General features: G+C 38.8%; 1 protein-coding gene across 1 annotated transcript in view; it reads right to left on the reverse strand.

The window, feature by feature from the left end:
* The window catches only part of Epc2 (enhancer of polycomb homolog 2), a 136666-nt gene extending 124666 nt beyond the window's left edge, over positions 1-12000 (reverse strand). The window contains exon 1 of the mRNA XM_027937980.2: positions 11578-12000. Coding sequence (XP_027793781.1) covers positions 11578-11730 — 153 coding nt within the window. The 5' untranslated portion in view covers positions 11731-12000. The remainder of the gene's footprint in view (positions 1-11577) is intronic.
* Between the last annotated feature and the right edge of the window lie 1534 nt (positions 12001-13534).

Consider the following 13534-nt stretch of genomic DNA (forward strand, 5'->3'; position numbering starts at 1 on the left):
CAAAATCAAAAAATAAAAAGGGCTAGGGGTGTATGTCAGAGGCAGAGTGCCTCTGGGTTCAATCTCCAGTACCAGGGAAGAAAAAGAAAGAAAATATCCTGATAAATCACTTAATCTTTAGTTAATCTGATTTTAATTTTTTAATATAGGAATATAAACAAAAGTTCTATGCATAATGCAAGGTTTTACTGACAACTAAATTCCCACATAGAAATGACAAGTTAAGGTTTGCTATCCAAACTCCAAACAACCTAACAAAAAAAACTAATAATTTGCCAATTCTCAATTCTTTAAAGATTCTTCTTTTTTTTTTTTTTTTTTTTTTTTTTTGGCACCAGGGATTGGATTCAGGGGCACTCAGCCACTGAGCCATATCCCCAGCCCTATTTTGTCTTTTTTATTTAGAGACAGGGTCTCACTGAGTTGCTTAACACCTCGCTTTTGCTAAGGCAGCCTCCGGAGCCACTGGGATTACAGGCATACACCACCACAACCGGCTCCTTAGATTTTTAAAACCAAAATTATATGGTTTTATGACTCTACTTTGAGAAATTAACTTGAAGGTGGCATATCATTTGCATGTAAAATGAGCACAAGAGAAATAGTTGGTTATTTTACCAAGTAAAAATTATCCATCCAGAAAATATTCTACAACACACATACATTCTAATAGTTAGCTGCCTCTGTAGAATCATGGATCTGAAGGACACTGTTTATGTATATCCTTTTGTAACATTAGTGATGGTAATAAAATAAAATTTTGTAATATTTAGTGATGATAATAAAATATGCGGCCGGCCTATATACTTGGAGCTAGGATAACATAGGAATAAGACTGCCCAGTGGGCCATGGAAATTCTCCTGAGGGGTTCTGAACCTCAGATCTTAGATATCCAAAATATCCATAGAAAGAACTGAGAGATCTGTGAACTTGCATGACAAAAGTAATTTCTTTAATTCCCCTAACCTCTAATCAACTTAACATTTCCTTTGATTACTAATGTAGGCAACAGATCTGTAGTATAAGTAATACCTTTGACTATCTTTATCAACAGAAATCACAGATTGGGGGGCATACTAGAGATTGGATCCAGGAATGCTTAACCACTAAGCCACATCCCCAATCCTTTTTTATTTTTAGACATAGTCTCACTAAATTGCTTAGGGCCTCACTGAATTGCTGAGGCTTGTCTTTGAATTTGTAATCCTCCTGCCTTAGCCTCCTGAATCACTGGGATTATAGGTGTGCACCACCGCATCAAGCAAAATCATAGATCTTTTCACATCAGGTTACATGGTTGCCATTTGTCAAAGTATTGTTTATACTCATCACTATTTCAAAATTAAGATCCAACTTTACAACTTATTTCTAATGTGTTAATAATATTAAAATCTGTTTTAGCAGGGTATAGTAGCATAAACTTGTCATCCCAACTATTCAGGAGGTTGAGGTGGGAGGATCACCAGTTCAAGGCCAGCTTGGGCAACTTAGTGAGATCCTGTCTAAAAATAAAAAGTAAAAAGGGCTGAGAACATAGATCAGTGGTAATGTGTCCCTAGGTTCAAACCCCAGTACCATAAAAAACAATGCCCCCATTTAGTGTTTTAATAGTATCATATATTTAAAAATAATTGGTCTATCTGACTTTATGCACTTATGTTATTCTGAGGTCAGCAGACTGCCAAGAATCCATGGCGCACACAAACAAAAAAAGTTAAGAAGTCCTAGATAATGGTTCCCAAATCAGGTATAATATACCTTCATTTGGAAATTAAGGGAGGATGCAGTTTTTAATTATCTGAACTGAAATAATACCAGAAATTAATGAGCAACAGATAAATGTAAAAAAAAAAAAAACTTCCAGTTTTGTCGGCAACAGTCCTAATATCACCAACTAAAAATTGAATGCTGACAATAATCCAGTTGAAAAACATGAAAGCAATCAATATGTGGCATGACTCCCCTCTTCAATATTATACTTTCCAAAGTCTCCAAACATAATCCATCCCAAAGTTCACTGGTGTATTAGAATCTCTCTCTTTACTCACTTCTCTAGCGTATACCACCCACTATAGAGAATTTCATCAGTAAAATCGATTTTTTCTCTATGACTAAGTAATCTAACATTTTTTTAAAAAAAAATCAAATCTGAAAAATGTAATATTTAACTATCAATTATTTAGGACTCAATTATTACAAAAATTAGTTGAAGATCTCAATTCTCTCATCCACTAATTTTCAAGGTCTGTAATTTTTTTCTAACCAACTTGATTATTAACTGCTCTGCCACAGAACAACAAAAGGAGGAGAAAAATATACATATTAATTTGCTAATGTTTTACAGCTATAATATTTAATTGGCAAGAGAAAAAGTGTGAAACTATATCAAAGAATAATGTATAAGGATGCTCTATATATTTTACTCTTTCATATTCCTTTATATTTGTTATTCTGTGTAACTGAAAATTGTTAAAAGAAAACAGCAGTTACTACTAAGTGGCATACAAGGTCCACTAAACTATTAACAAAAAATCTTTAAATCTCAGACTGGGGTTGAGGCTCAGAGGTAGAGAGCTTGCCTGGCATGCATGAGGCACTGGGTTCGATCCTCAGCACCACATTAAAAAAAAAAAAGATAAAGATATTGTGTCCATCTATTAAAAAAAAATCTTTAAAAAAAAGTTCCAAATGTATTCAGGATATAGGAAACCAATCCCTTACTTAAAAAAAAAAAAAAAAAAAATTTTAAATCTTTTGTCTCAAAAAAACTACCCGTTGAGATACTTCTTTATCTTGCCCATAGGGAAAGTGGCAGAGCCCAGGCAAGTTTATCAAATTAGCATTAAAATAGTCAACTTTGCCTGTCATCTCCCCCATCAACAGCCTCAAGTCCTTTGCCCATCCAAAATAAAAAAGGAGGAAGAAAAAAAAGGAAGGAAGGAAGGAAAAGAAAAAGGAAGGAAAAAACAGTTGGGAAGTGAAGATATGAATTAGAGCTCTAGCTAATAGACTCTTCCACTCTGCTACATTCCACTGACTTCACAACATACAAGCTGACTGGGGGAAAAAGAGACCCAAAAAGCAGATAAATAAAAGAAAATGATGCCAGGTGTGGTGGCACACACCTATAATCCCAGCAGCTCAGAAGGAAGATCACAGGTTCAAAGCCAGCCTCAGCAATGGCAAGGTGCTAAGCAACTCAGTGAGACCCTGTCTCTAAATAAAATACAAAAAGAGGACTAAGGATGTGGCTCAGTGATTCAGTGCCCCTGAGTTCCATCGGAAGGAAGGAAGGAAGGAAGGAAGGAAGGGAGGGAGGAAGGGAGGGAGGGAGGAGAAAGAAAGAAAGAGAGAAAAAGAGAGAGAGAGAGAGAGAGAATCTGGAAATGACTGACATTATCCTTCATAAAATTAAGTTCACAAGGAACAGGCCTGAGCAATGAAGTAGGCAAATATGATATTGTATTCTATTAATATAGTATAGACAAGGCACATAATCCTTTTTATCTTAAAGGATTAGCTTTAAGATAAAATCAATCATGATAGACTTTTTGTTATCTATATTGGTCTCTTTCATGGCTTATTTCTATCAATCTGCCTTTCCTTCTATTACCATTTCTCCAGTTCAACTCTACTTAAAACTTAATGAAGGACTGGGGTTGTGGCTCAGCGGTAAAGTGCTCGGATAGCATGTGCAAAGTCCTGGATTCAATCCTCAGCACCACATAAAAATAAATAAAATAAAGGTTAAAAAAATCAAACAAACAAAAAACTCAATGAAGATGCAAAGCTATGTTTAATTATACAACCAAACTCAATTCAAGTGATTAGCATCATGGTCAATGCCTATGTTATAAACTTTCCAACACATCAGAAAGTGACAGAAGTGCCTGGATTGCTACCATGCTTGCCTTAGGTACAGAATAAAAACAAATGATAAGTCAGGCATGGTGACCCACACCTGTAATTCCGATAGCTCAGGAGGCGGAGCAGGAGGATCACAAATTCAAGGCCAGCCTCGGCAACTTAACAAGGTCCTAAGCAAGTTAGTGAGACCCTGTCTCCAAAAAGAATAAAAATAAAGAGCTGAGGATATGGTTCAGTGGTAAAAGTACTCCTCGGCTCAATCCCTAGTAGTAGTAATAATAATAATGTCCTTAACATATTTAGTCTAGTTGGGAGAATAAGTGCAATATTCTCTCTCTTCCTCACATATACATATACACACACACTCTCATACATACATAACTTTCACACACACATTCTTACACACAACCTCAAGTAAAAAACAGGAGCTATTTAAAAACACTTAAAATACTACCAAAATTCTGAACACTGAACAGCAACGTAAAAGAGAAGCAAAGACAGTGAAAGAAAATAAAAATTGCAGAAATGATCATATTCAAAAGATGTAGAGTGGATTGCTCTATTGATTTCTAGGAAAATTTAGTATCAAATGGTCGATAAATGCAATTGATTCTCATTAAAAAAAGAACCCCAAGCCAAGATGATGGCATCCTAATAAGGTACTAAGGAGTTAAATCTTATGCATTAGTACTTTTCTAATATTTAGTGTCACATTAATATTAATATTTTCTTAACACTTAGTGGCACTTTTGTTAGTTCTTTTCATCTAATTAAGTCTGGACAATATGCCCAGAGATAGACATATGAATTCATAGATGCAAGTAATTTTTAAAACCAAAGGTAATTTAAAGATCATTCAATCCAGTTCTGTTTCAGCAATGAGGAAACTAAGGGCCCAGAGGTTTTAATAATTTCTTCAAAGCCACACAAAACTTGTCCCTTGTGAAGGATTTGCTTTCTTAAAAGAACTCTGAAGATTTATTTTCTAGTTCTTAATTTAAATTTATTTAAAAATGTAATACCAACAAAATATTCTAATTGAATTAAAGCACCTGGTCAACTTAAAGTTTTAAAAACAAAGTAAATATACAAATTCACCTTGGGACAAACCATGGATTAAAAAACTCCCTAAGTTTGAGACCATGTTATATACCCATCAGTAGCAGACCTCTCATGTCAGATCCCTGAGGAGCAGACTTAATTAGAACTAGAGACCTGATGCAATAGAGACCAATAATGCTCTCCATCTCAAGAATCTGGAATTCTAAATGAAAAGAAATATAACAATGATGATAGTAGTAACATCTAATATTTACTGAATGCTTACTACAGGCCACAAACTGTTCCAAGCACACTATAATTCATACTCTCCACAACCCCATGGGATTTTATAAATGACATTAATCTGCTCAAGGACTCAAATCTACATAGTCTGGCTCCAGAACACACACAGTTAAATATCCTACATTTTTTTCTCAAAAGATTGGGAACTGTTAAGAGTTCAATAATATTAATATCACTTGCTACTAAAGGGCCTATAGCTGCCCTATTTCCTGGGCTTCTGACTTATTATTCAAGTGTAACAATTCCCAGTTCCTTAAAATAACCAGGTTTGGTTTCTGTTACTTGAAAGCATCCTAATCATCCCATCCTTCAAATATTTATAGGGCCTCATTTTGGGATAAGTGATAGAGAAGAAATCTAAACTTACACCATGGATAAATCATTCCTTTATATTTTTCAAAGAAATGTGGATATATCAGCCTCTTTCAGTCTATCATTCCCTTAAGTAGAATACTTTCAGTGACTCCACTGTGCCTACGGGATAATAAAGTGTAGAACAGTTAAGCTATAATGGATCTTAGATGTAATTTAGTTTTCAAGCCACCCATTACACAAATGAAGCAGTGTAACAATGAAGCTCAGGGCCATGGAGTCAATCAGCCATAGGGCCTGAGTTCTAATCTCAACTCTATTGTGTTCTCTTTAGCTAGGTGATTTTACACGCTTTACTTAATTTCTAAAACTTCAGTGTCTCCTGGAAAAGAGGTAATAGCATTTACACATCTTATTATTGTAATGAGAGCTCTAAACCATCTCAACCATCTCCTGAATTTAACAAAGCACAGGACTCAGATACACTAACACACTCAAAAAATGTTATTTGTGATGATGATCCTGATGAACAACCTGAGGTTAAGATATGGCTACTTAATGACAAAACCAAAATTAGAAACAGTAACTCCAGATTTGCATCTCAAAAGATCTTTCTTCTTCTACAACACTCTACCAACTCCTGGACCCAACATTCAAAACTCTATACAAGCTGGTTTAATTTCACATTTTTTCAACCTAATCTCCATACCAATTTTTATTCACTTATTCATCAAGTATACTGAGGGCTGTCTTACAGTTTAAATAGTTTCTAGTGCTGAAGATGTAGAAGGTAACAAAAGAAAAGGAAGAAAAAAAAAAAAAAAGATGTATGTACATCCAAGTGTCCAAGTGTTAAAAAAAAAACAGCTGAGAGAATGATTAACAGTACTACCCTTCTAAGGTTTAGATCAGCAGGGGTAGGGTAGAAGGATAAGCAAGGAAAGATAAGTAAACTAAAAGAAAGTTTCTTCCATGTTTTCTAACATACACAGAACTTGTTTTAAATATTCCTTTACTCAGATATTTGTTTCAACTATACCCTATAACCAAATAAAAACCTGAATTGGTTCTTTCTCCTTGACGCCTGAGTTATATATTCAGTAAGTTGTCTCTCACTTCATTCAACTGCACTGACATTTAACTTTTTCTAATGTTCTTTTAATGTCTATCATGATTTAACCCAGTAGCTTCTCTAATTTTCCAGACACTATATATGTTTCTTAATGTCTCACATTCCATGAAATCAAGGTCTACATTATCTTTTAGTCCTAAGAACATGTCAATACAAACTCACACAAACTTTTTGATATATGAACCCCTTTAAATAGTTACTCAATATGTTATTTAGATAAAGCCTGATATTTAGTTAATACCTGACATGTCATTTGCTTTTGCTGAAAGAAATGTTTCATGTTTTTACAATATCAATTTGCAAAACTGCACTTTGTATCTTTTGCAGAATCTATTATGAAATATAAAATACATTAGTGCCAAGTTATCACTGAAATGACAATTCCAATCAGTCATGATCTTTTTCTTTAAAAATAAGCAGAATTATAATGGTTCATGTAGACTTTGGCTCATGCTGGTATGAAGAAATATCTCAAGTCTACACATATCTGTGAGAGTTAATTAATACGATAAAGACCAATACTGCAGCCATACCTATGAGTAAACGGTATTTTACATGTAACGAGAGAAAAAATCTAAATAATAAAATGTATAGCTTCCTGCAAAATTCTTACATGCATAAGATAACTTAAACATTCATTGATAATAGTGAAAATGGGGAGAAGCAAAGCTTATGAACTACTTAGAAAAAAAAGAAAAATCTGAAAAGCAAGAAGCAAAGCTAAGAGAGGGGATATAGCCCAATGGTAGAGACCATGCTTAATGTGCACACAAGCACAAGGCCCAGGGTTTGATTCTCCCATACCAGAAAGGAAAAACAAGACAGAGTCAGAGTTAAGTGAAGAAAATGTACACTTTATAATGTAATAATCTGGCCAATTAATACCAATTTTTAAAGTTCTCAGAATCATACAAAATAAAATATTATTTACAAAAAATTATAATGAACAATTACTCAGATGATAATCCTGGGTTCTGTAAGAATCCTGAATATGAGGAATGGTGATTATGGACCTTTATTTATGTATTTTTATGTGGTGCTGAGGATCAAACCCAGTGCCTCACACATGCTAGGCAAGCGCTCTACCACTGAGCCACAACTCCAGCCCCAGGAATGGTAAATCAAAGACAAGGGCTTAAATTCTATCCCGACCCATTACTAGCAATAAGACCTTCCAATTTCTTCACCTATAACATAGAAAACCACTGCACCTCAAAGGGTTGTTACTAGGATTAAATGATATCCAAAACCAAAAACAACTCAAATATCCAACAGATGGATGGATATAGTATATCAATTCACTGGAATACTATACAGCAATAAAAAGAAATGCACACAAGGATATTAAATGCATCACACTGAGCAAAAGAAGCCTAATACAAACAAAATATGTACACATCTCTTTACATAAAGTTCTACAAAAGGCAAAACTAATGTACAGTGAAAGAAAAACAAAATCAGTGACTGCTGGGAACTAGCAGTACAGAAGGACTAGCTACAAAGAAGCATAAGGAAAATTTTACCAGAGTTGGAAATGTTCCATATTTTGTTTCCATGAGTGTATAAATTTGTCAAAATTTACATCTCATTCTATGTAAAGTTATACCTCAAAAAGGATTAAATGAAATATATGTTAACTCTCTGCACAGTATTTGGGCCATACAAAGTATTCAATAAATGGTAGGTATTATTTAAAACAATAACTATTACCATACAACACTCATGAGGTGGTAGAAGAACTACCTATCATCTGATTTTTCTGGTTTAGAGTTTAAATAAGCACACATTTAGGGCCTGGATTGTGGCTCAGAGGTAGAGCACTCGCCTAGCACGCGTGAGGAACTGGGTTCGAGCCTCAGTGCCACATAAAAATAAAGATATGTGTCCATCTATAACTAAAAAATAAATATTAAAAAATAAAAATAAATAAACAAACATACATTTATTGTATATGACCTAGACCAAGTACCATGAGGAGTACTACAAAATTATAGAAGGCTATCAACTGGCAGATCCTAGGCAAACGACAATGAAAAGGGGATGGAGATGTGTCTTGTTGGTAAAGCACAATTTCGTAGGTTCGATCCCTAGCATGGGGAGGTGGGGCAAGGAGTAAGAGAATGATGTGGTCAGCAATAATAGTAGCAATGTCACCAAAGCTAAAAGAAACCTAAATTACCATATTTAGGCATTGTTAGAATATAACTCAAAATTGATCAATGATTATATAAACAAAGTCCAATGACAGTCCACAGTTACAAAGAGGAGACAGTCCTTAATTTTATGGGGATGGGAAGTGAAAGAAGTGTAAAGAGGGGGAAGTCAACCATGAAGTCTTCAAAATGAAGTTATAAATTTTGCCAGCCACCCAGTAAAGGACGGTTTAGAAATACCAATCAACAATTTTAAATCTATAGGCCAAGGGAGGATTTTTTTCTTTTTTTACAAATCATGATTTAAGAAAAAAATACTAATGAAGATAACCACTTAAGACATCTAGACGCTGGAAGCTGAACTGAAATACAATTCAAGTGAAACAAAACATCTGTGGAACTTATATTTTACTACTGCTTAGAACTGTTTTATTAAGGCAGAACTTTTTGTTTTAAAATACTACATTCTGCTTAAAAACATAATTGGCTGTCGTGATGAAAGCCCAAATATTCTCATTTTTTTTTTAACAGTATACATGCTATTTTAAAAAAAAGAAAAAGAAAAACTTACTACCCCAACTGGACATCCAGTAAGCAAGACTTTAGACTGTACATTTTATCCATTAGGGTTTATTTTAACAACCTTCATGTGTGCCTAGCATGGTGGCACAAGCCTGTAAACCCAGCCACTCACAAGGCTAAGGCAGGAGAATCCCAAGTTCCAGACGAGCCTTGGCAACTCAGAGAGATCCATCCTCAAAATTAAAAATTAGAAGGTTTGGGATTTAACTCAGAGGTAGAGTGCCCCTGGGTTCCACCTCCTGTAAAGGGAGTAGAGAGGGCTCCATTTGTAATATTAAATAGGCAGAAAGGATAGAATAAAGAGTTAGCAGTTCTGACTTCAGTTCTATCAAAATTGGATTTTTTCTTCTTCCTTAAAATTGGGCAGGTGAAGCAGGCCAATGAATAGAATTTAAGTTTAGCACTTATGCTCCAAATGGAAAATCACAAGCTGTACTCAAAAATTAAAATTATGACAGGAGCATTTAAAAATATATATATATATATATATAAAACTAATCTCAACTTTTCCCCTAAACCAAGATAAAATACCTAAACATGTGGTTAACTAAGGACCAAGTGTTACAGAGCTGAGTGCAAAAAATAAAAATAATGTATCTTCAAGGGGTTAACGATTCATTCTACAACAGGGGTCCTGACTCAGTTCTAAAATAATAGGCCTCAAGTAATTACACACATTGACTTTAAGACTTATAAGTCCTTTTTTTTTTTGGGGGGGGGGGGGGGGTGTAAAAAGCCATAAAATAACAGGAAATTTCCAAAGTTGTTTCTTAAAGTTCAATTTTCATACACACTATTAACATTGTTTTTGAATTATGCTTTTCATGGAAAACTAAAGTTAAAAACAAATTTTGTAAAACAAAATAAAAAATTCTCACATACAAGTCAGCTTTGAGCTTTAAGCACGAATCTTTTTTTTTTTTAAAACTGAATATTCATCCTGATGCTGTGGCTATACCATTTTCTGAAAATGTTGTCTTTCAAGTAACCAAACACCAAAGAGAAATGTGATTAAATCACAGCAGAAAGTAGTAATAACAGGGTAACACAATGAGGTCAGAACTCGAGCAGCCAATGAAAGGCGTAAGTGCATTTCCTGCAATATTAATAGTCAAAAGAGAAAACCAATCACGGAAACCTCGAGCTTTCTTTTGACAGTCACAGAAGCAAAAGAACCAATCCACACACACCCAAAGTTGACAATAAGGCGGGACTGTGGGTTCATTGAAGAAATTCTTGAAGGTGCCGTTACTATGAACTTCGCATCCAAGTAACACCACTCCAGAGTCATAAACATTCTCTGCCATGTCAAATGAAATTCAGTCTTGTGCAAAATTTAACCCGCGGTAGGGGGAACATTTTTGCCAAAAGGTCCTATTATCGAAAACACAACTATCAATTTGGATGTACTAGGTCCTCCACCTCTAAAAAGACCACCCTCCAATGGCAATTGTCAGGGACGCCGCCCAGAAAAGCGCTGCGCGGGCGGCTAGTCCGGGCATCTCGGCTTCCTCAAAACGCTGCGCACTAAGAGCCGGCGTCCCAGCAAAGCAGGCAGAGCCCGCCCGTTCGGTGCCTCGCAGTCCTCGAACGGCTCGGACCGCTCTCTAGCTACGTCCCACTCCGCAGTTGAGGCCCCCAGCACAGTGCTGCAAGGCCCCAAGCCGCTGCACCATCTCGGGCGGGGGAGTAAGGATTGTTACCTTGCTGAAAGATATTTGTTTTGAAAACGCCTTACTTTCTTAAGTCATTACACACAGAACCCAAAGCAAAACCAAATTTTCAAGTGAAAGAGAAATATTTCCTAGTCAAATGCTCGCTCAGCATTAATTAACTTTGAGCCTGGGGAAATTAAAAAAAAAAAAAGGTAAACAGAGGCTGTACGCCAAGTGCGGCCAGCGCATCCCCTGCGCCATTCCCGGCCGCCGCTTACGGCAAGGCCCCCTTACGGCAGCGTAAGCGGCGCTGCGAGCTAATCACAACACTGGGACGCAACAACATGGCGGCCACGGGCGGGCGCTGCGCCGGCCGAGAGTTTACGCTACTCCGCCAGCGTAGGATCCCATGCGTTAGAGCGGCAGCGGCGCCCTCCAGCGAGCGTAAAGCGCTCTGTGAATGGCAAGGCCCGACTGACAAAGGGGAGGGGGGAGGAGGGAAGGGGGGGTAATAAACACTCGAGTCCCTACCGATTCCTCCTCCTTCTCCATCCCGGTGGGCATCTGGGGCACGGCCCGGTTGATGGAGACGCAGTCGTTGAGATCAGGCATGTCCTTGCCGCGGTAGATGGGCAGCGGTTTGGCGGCGTCCAGCGCCCGCGCTCGGAAGGAGAGTTTACTCATTGTCTCCCCGCCTTACAGGAACAGCCCGGGCGGCGGCGGCGGGGCGGGCGGGGAGGGGGGGAGGACTCCCGCCGCCTCCTCCACCTCCTTCCTCAGTGCAGCGCGGCCGGCCCGCTCCTCCTCCTCCTCCTCACTGCCCCCGGCCACAGCATGGGCGCCCACCCCGCCCGAAAACAGCCCCCCGCCGCCCGCGGCCGCTTCCACACACTAGATCCGCCGCTCGCCCGCCCGATCCGCTCCCTGCGCCATGGCCAACATGGCGGACATTACCACAGCGGCGGCGAGCGATCCCGGCAGCCCGCGCGAGAGCGCGCCCCCGCCACGGGGACGCGCCTCGCCCTCTCCCTCCCTCCCTTCTTCCTCTCCCTTCCCCTCCCTCGCCTGCCCACCCACTCTCTCCGCTGAGCTGCCGGCCGGCGGGAGCGTGCTCGGCCTCGCCACTCTTGGGGAAGACGGGGTGGCGGGTGGCGCCCCTCCGCTTGCCCGCCGGGTCTCTCGCGGTGTGACAGGTGCCAGGTGCGCAAGTTCCCCGCGTCCCAGAACGTGTGCCTGTGCCTTCGCGCCCGGGTCACTCCGCTCGATGGGTGACACAGAGGAAGGCGCCGGGCAAGAGACGGCAGCGCTGAGCCGCTCCTGTGTACCTAAGTCTGTGGGCGGGAAAGGACACTATCCACCGGAGACCAACAGCCGTCCCCAAAGCGCTTATTTCCAGGGCTCCCTGAGCATCTCCAGTTCGCGCATCCTGGGGAGATGCGAAAGGTCCATTCCGTCTGTCCACTCAGGGGTGCAGCCGCGAAAACGTTCAGCAGTCCCAGCTCTCTTCCCCTAATTCTCTGTTAAGTACCTGTCTGAAAGAGCTTTCCAAAGTAAGGCATCCTTGCTCAGCCTCGCATTCACTGGGAAGATGCTCATGGACACAGGGTTAATGGTTTGAGACTGCCGCATGCAACAAGTGAACTTCAAATCTGTCACCCAAACTAGAGTTATTTAGTGGACCGTAGATATTTCTCTGATTTCAAAAATGTTAAGAGTTCTTAAATGTTCGATTTAAAAAGTTTAACCAAGACACCATGCATTTCCCAAGGGGCCGATGTGTGTAAAATACTGTGTGCTGTGAAGACACAAAGAAATCTGAGATAAAGTTCTTGTCCTTATGTAGCTTTCGTGTTGATAGAATGACAGGACGGTGGGAAACATGAATAACAGTGAGAGTTATAAATACTCGAAGAAAGGGGCAGCTGCAAAGATAAATGACAGCCCCCCCCCCAGGTATGAATACTTGAAGAAAACTAGATGAAACGAGGCAGTAGTACGTGATTAATTATGAAATGGCATCTAAAGACAATTGCTGTGAGATTTCAGATATAGGAAAACTAGTTTTAGCCTGAACTAGTTACAGGAAGCTCCAAAGAGGAGGTAAAATCAAGTTGGCTCGAATAAGTACCAACTATTGTTGATGTCCCCCTCTTTTTGCTGAGTTCTTGATTAGTCTTTAAGCATTACAGATTTCTCACAAAATCCCCACGAAGAATGTAACAATTTTACCATTTTCTAATAACTGATAGATGGTTTGCTGAAGTCCAACAGCGAAAACATGGATTCCTACAGTCATGTTTACATGACATCAAAACTGTATCTTTCTTCACTAGCACCTCTTTCTGTACTTCCTCTTCTTTCCCCTCCTTTTCCTCCTCTCCCTTTTCCCTTTCTCTCTCCACCTCCTCCTTTGAAGGCAGGATGGTGGATATGGAGTTCATGATATGGAGTTCAGAGTCTAAATAATCTAACCAGTTTGTCCCGCAAG

The sequence above is a fragment of the Marmota flaviventris genome, chromosome 11, assembly GCF_047511675.1.
Source record: "Marmota flaviventris isolate mMarFla1 chromosome 11, mMarFla1.hap1, whole genome shotgun sequence".
NCBI classification, from domain to species: domain Eukaryota; kingdom Metazoa; phylum Chordata; class Mammalia; order Rodentia; family Sciuridae; genus Marmota; species Marmota flaviventris.